This window comes from Salvelinus sp. IW2-2015, linkage group LG24 (genome assembly GCF_002910315.2).
Source record: "Salvelinus sp. IW2-2015 linkage group LG24, ASM291031v2, whole genome shotgun sequence".
Taxonomy (NCBI): Eukaryota; Metazoa; Chordata; class Actinopteri; order Salmoniformes; family Salmonidae; genus Salvelinus; species Salvelinus sp. IW2-2015.
Window position 1 is genome coordinate 5,091,420 of NC_036864.1, and position 3,539 is coordinate 5,094,958.

At 47.6% G+C, this 3,539-nt stretch overlaps 1 protein-coding gene across 1 annotated transcript in view; it reads right to left on the bottom strand.

Annotated features, from left to right (window-relative positions):
- Window positions 1-1,254, bottom strand: part of LOC111951291 (uncharacterized) — a 12,016-nt gene extending 10,762 nt beyond the window's left edge. Inside the window, exon 1 of the mRNA XM_023969348.2 lies at window positions 498-1,254. Within this exon, the coding sequence (XP_023825116.1) occupies window positions 498-780 (283 nt within the window). The 5' untranslated portion in view covers window positions 781-1,254. The remainder of the gene's footprint in view (window positions 1-497) is intronic.
- Between the last annotated feature and the right edge of the window lie 2,285 nt (window positions 1,255-3,539).

Genomic DNA, 3,539 nt, shown 5'->3' on the forward strand with positions numbered 1-3,539 from the left:
GAGAGAGAGAGAGAGAGAGAGAGAGAGAGAGAGAGAGAGAGAGAGAGAGAGAGCATGGGATGCCCCACTAACTGCTAACTCATGCACATAGCAGCACCATGATGGCATCTTGCTGATTTCTCTTTAGGCAGTGCAGCTGAACAGTGGACATGATGAGACATCACAACCACAGGATCTGAAGCCACAAACCCCCCAGGCTCTAATTAGGAAGTTCTGAGTCTGAACTGCTTCATATTGGATTCTAATAACGTTTAGACAAGTCAATAACACCTGCACACTACTCAAGCTCTCATATGACGGCTGAAACCGMCATTCTGTGTACAGATAGGCAGACCTTTACAGACACACACATGCGGACAAACAAGCAACAACATAGGCCCACTTGCACCTGCAAGCATTAACACTGTAGTAGTACACACCACAAACAGAACACACGTTTGTCTGTAGTATTCGTTTGTAGCAGTATTAGACATCAGTCCAGGAGACCTCGGACTCACCTGTGTGGTTGCTGGTAGCTGCCTGGGACTCTAAATCTGTTGGGGACTCCGTCTGTAGCTTAGGCTGTGTCTGTGGCTCTGTCGGTGTCCGTGCCACAGTCTGTGCCTCTGTCTGAAGCTCTGGCTGTGTCCGTACTTCAGTCTGTGTCTCTGTAGCAATTGGAGGATCAGAGGTAGTCTCTCGGAGGAGGGGGCTGACCGACGAGCATGCAGCCAGGGCCAGTGCACACGCCAGGGGCCACATCAGGGCCCACCCACCCGGGGGCCTCCCTCCACTAGACATGGGGACAGGCAGGAGAGGAAGATACCAAGATGTCCTCAGTGGCAGTAGACGTCTTTTTCTCCCTCACTCTCTCATGGCCAGATGACACTCACAGCTGGTCCTTTACTGTCCCGCCACTCAAGGTGTCCCAGCAATAGCTGCAGAAACACAGTTGTTCTTCAAATCACTTCCTCTCGCAGTGTCCTGTCCTCTTCCCAGTCCTCGTCTCGTCTCTTCACTCCCTCAGTGGAGACAAAGAGGTCTGTGTGTTGCCCATGTCGCTGGTGTGCGCTGTGGATCGCAGCCGCTCTGTAATCTGCCTGTCCCTGCAATCTCTGCTCCCTGCTTTTTCTCTCTGTTTCCTGCCTTTCTCTCTCTATCGTTCTCCCTCTACTCCCTCTCTCTCTTTACTCTCTGCCTCTGTCCCTTCTCTCTCTCGCTCTGATTTCCTCTCTGCTTTCCCTCTCTCTCTGCTCCCTGTGATCCCCTGTTCTGACGGCAGCTCTTGCGTAACGTAACCCGCTGTGGAGCGGTAATTCATGCACTCTTAAAAAAATCCTGATATTTCTTCTCTCTCTCTCTCTCTCTCTCTCCTCTCTCTCTCTTCCCCCTTTCCTCCCACCTCCTCTCTTCAATCCCGGGCTGAGTGAGAGAGAGTGAGAGAAGTGTGTGCGAGAGTGTGTGAGAGAGAGAGAGAGAGAGAGAGAAAGCAGAGAGAGAGAGAAAGAGAGAGAGAGAGAGAGAGAGAGAGAGAGAGAGAGAGAGAGAGAGATCATGTTTCATAGGTAAGTTTGCAGTATTGAGAAAACTGCATAAGCAGCCAACAGCATCGGCCAGCATCACCTCTGGGACAAAGCATCGAACAGGACACTGAGCGCTGCAGTATGCTCAGTACATCGGTAATGACATTCAAATGATACTGCGCCGTTTCAAGTAAGAACACACTGTAAAGATGCAAAGCCACAATTCCCATCTCTAACGGATCCCAGGGAGATGGTTTAGGATGGAGGAAACTAAAAGCTGTGGGTGGCTCGTCTCTCCTACAGTACTCTCTGGTCACTAACGGGCTGGACTGGCACAAAAAGTCTATTTTAGATCACAGCCTCTATTATTCAACAGTCATCAGCATGGCTTCCTGTCTTGTCCAGGCTGCAATCTCTGACCTGATTCGCCTGGCACTTTAACAACCACGGTGAAAAACATTCACAAATATCATCAGTCAAACGTGTATGTTAAATTCAGTGGTGTTGTTGGGCTCAGTGAAACGATTATGTCTTTAGATAAAGGTGCAAGGGGTCTTGTCGGGGTCACTGAAACGATCATGACTTTAGATAAACACGTACTGAAGCCATCTGAAACGGCCGACAAACTCCTAGCTCAAATCCTAATGTTCTGTTCACGTTGGATTCAAAATGAAGTTGACAACATAACACAACAACAAAAACAACGACAACAAACACGAAGCAGCGGCTTCGTCACAATCCCCAGATGAAACGTCTTCGTGGAGACAGAGATGATAAGATACGAGGCTACGTGACACAGCAACACAGAGGCAACGCATCGTTCTTCACAGTCCTCTGTGTCCCTGGTGGATATGCATCACACTTCAGTGCAAAAGGGCACAGAGTACATAAGAGCACAGATGAGAACTGAGGAGCACAGCGGCACGGAGCTAAAGCCACTAACAGGATGTGCTCTGCAAGGAGATAACTGAGGAGCAGGTCACTCGGGGCAGATGAGCTTTGCACCTACAGGGTCAAGGGCAATCACAGCCACACCGTAAATGCATTGTGAACGGAGGGAGAGAGGTACACAGAGAGAGAGAGAGAGAGTTGTTTAACTGTCCTTGTGGTGACCAGAAGTCCTCACAACCAAAGTAATCAAGGAAGACTTGCCGCGTCCACACCAAGGAGAAGTGCTATTTAGGCTTATTGTAAGGGTTAGGTTTAGGGTTACAAGGGTTAGACATTAAGGTTAGGTTTAGTTTTTAGGGTTAGGGGTTTTGGTTAAGTCAGAGAAAATAGGATTTTTGAATGGGAATAATTGTTGGTTCCCCACAAGGATAGTAAAACAAACATGTGTGAGTGTAGTGTGTGAGTGTGTGTCGTTTGTATGTGTTTAGTGTGTGTGTGTGTGTGAAATCCCCAGAAAGTCGCCACAAGGATAGTAAAAAACAAGGAAAGGCTATTTAAAGTACTATTTAAGTTTAGGGGTTTGGTTTAGGGTTTTTTACAATTAAGGTTAGGGTTAGAGATTAGGTTAGAGGTTTAGGGTTAGGAGATATAGGGTTAGGGGTTAGGGGTTAAGGTATTAGGCTTAGGGTAAGGGTTAGTTTAAGGACAGTAGGACTTTGAATGGAAATTAATTTTAGGTCCCCACAATGATAGTAAAACATATGGTGTGTGTGTGTGTGTGTGTGTGTGTGTGTTGTGTGTGTGTGTGTTTGGTGTGTGTGTGTGTGTGTGTGTTGTGTGTGTGTGTGTGTGTGTGTGTGTGTGCTGTGTGTGTGTGTGGTGTGTGTGTGATGTGTGTGTGTGTGTGTGTGTGTGTGTGTGTGTGTGTGTGTGCTGGTGGTGTGTGTAGTAATCTCTAGCACCCAGAGCATCTCTGCAACTTATCTGCAACCCTCTCCTTTCTCTCTCTCTCATTTTGCATTCCTTCTGTCTCTCATTCTGTCTCTGTTTCCCTCTCTCTCTCTCACCAACCACATTACTTTCACATAACAGCATACATACAGATGGACCATAACACCTACAGTATTTCTAGAGCACTTGCAAGTC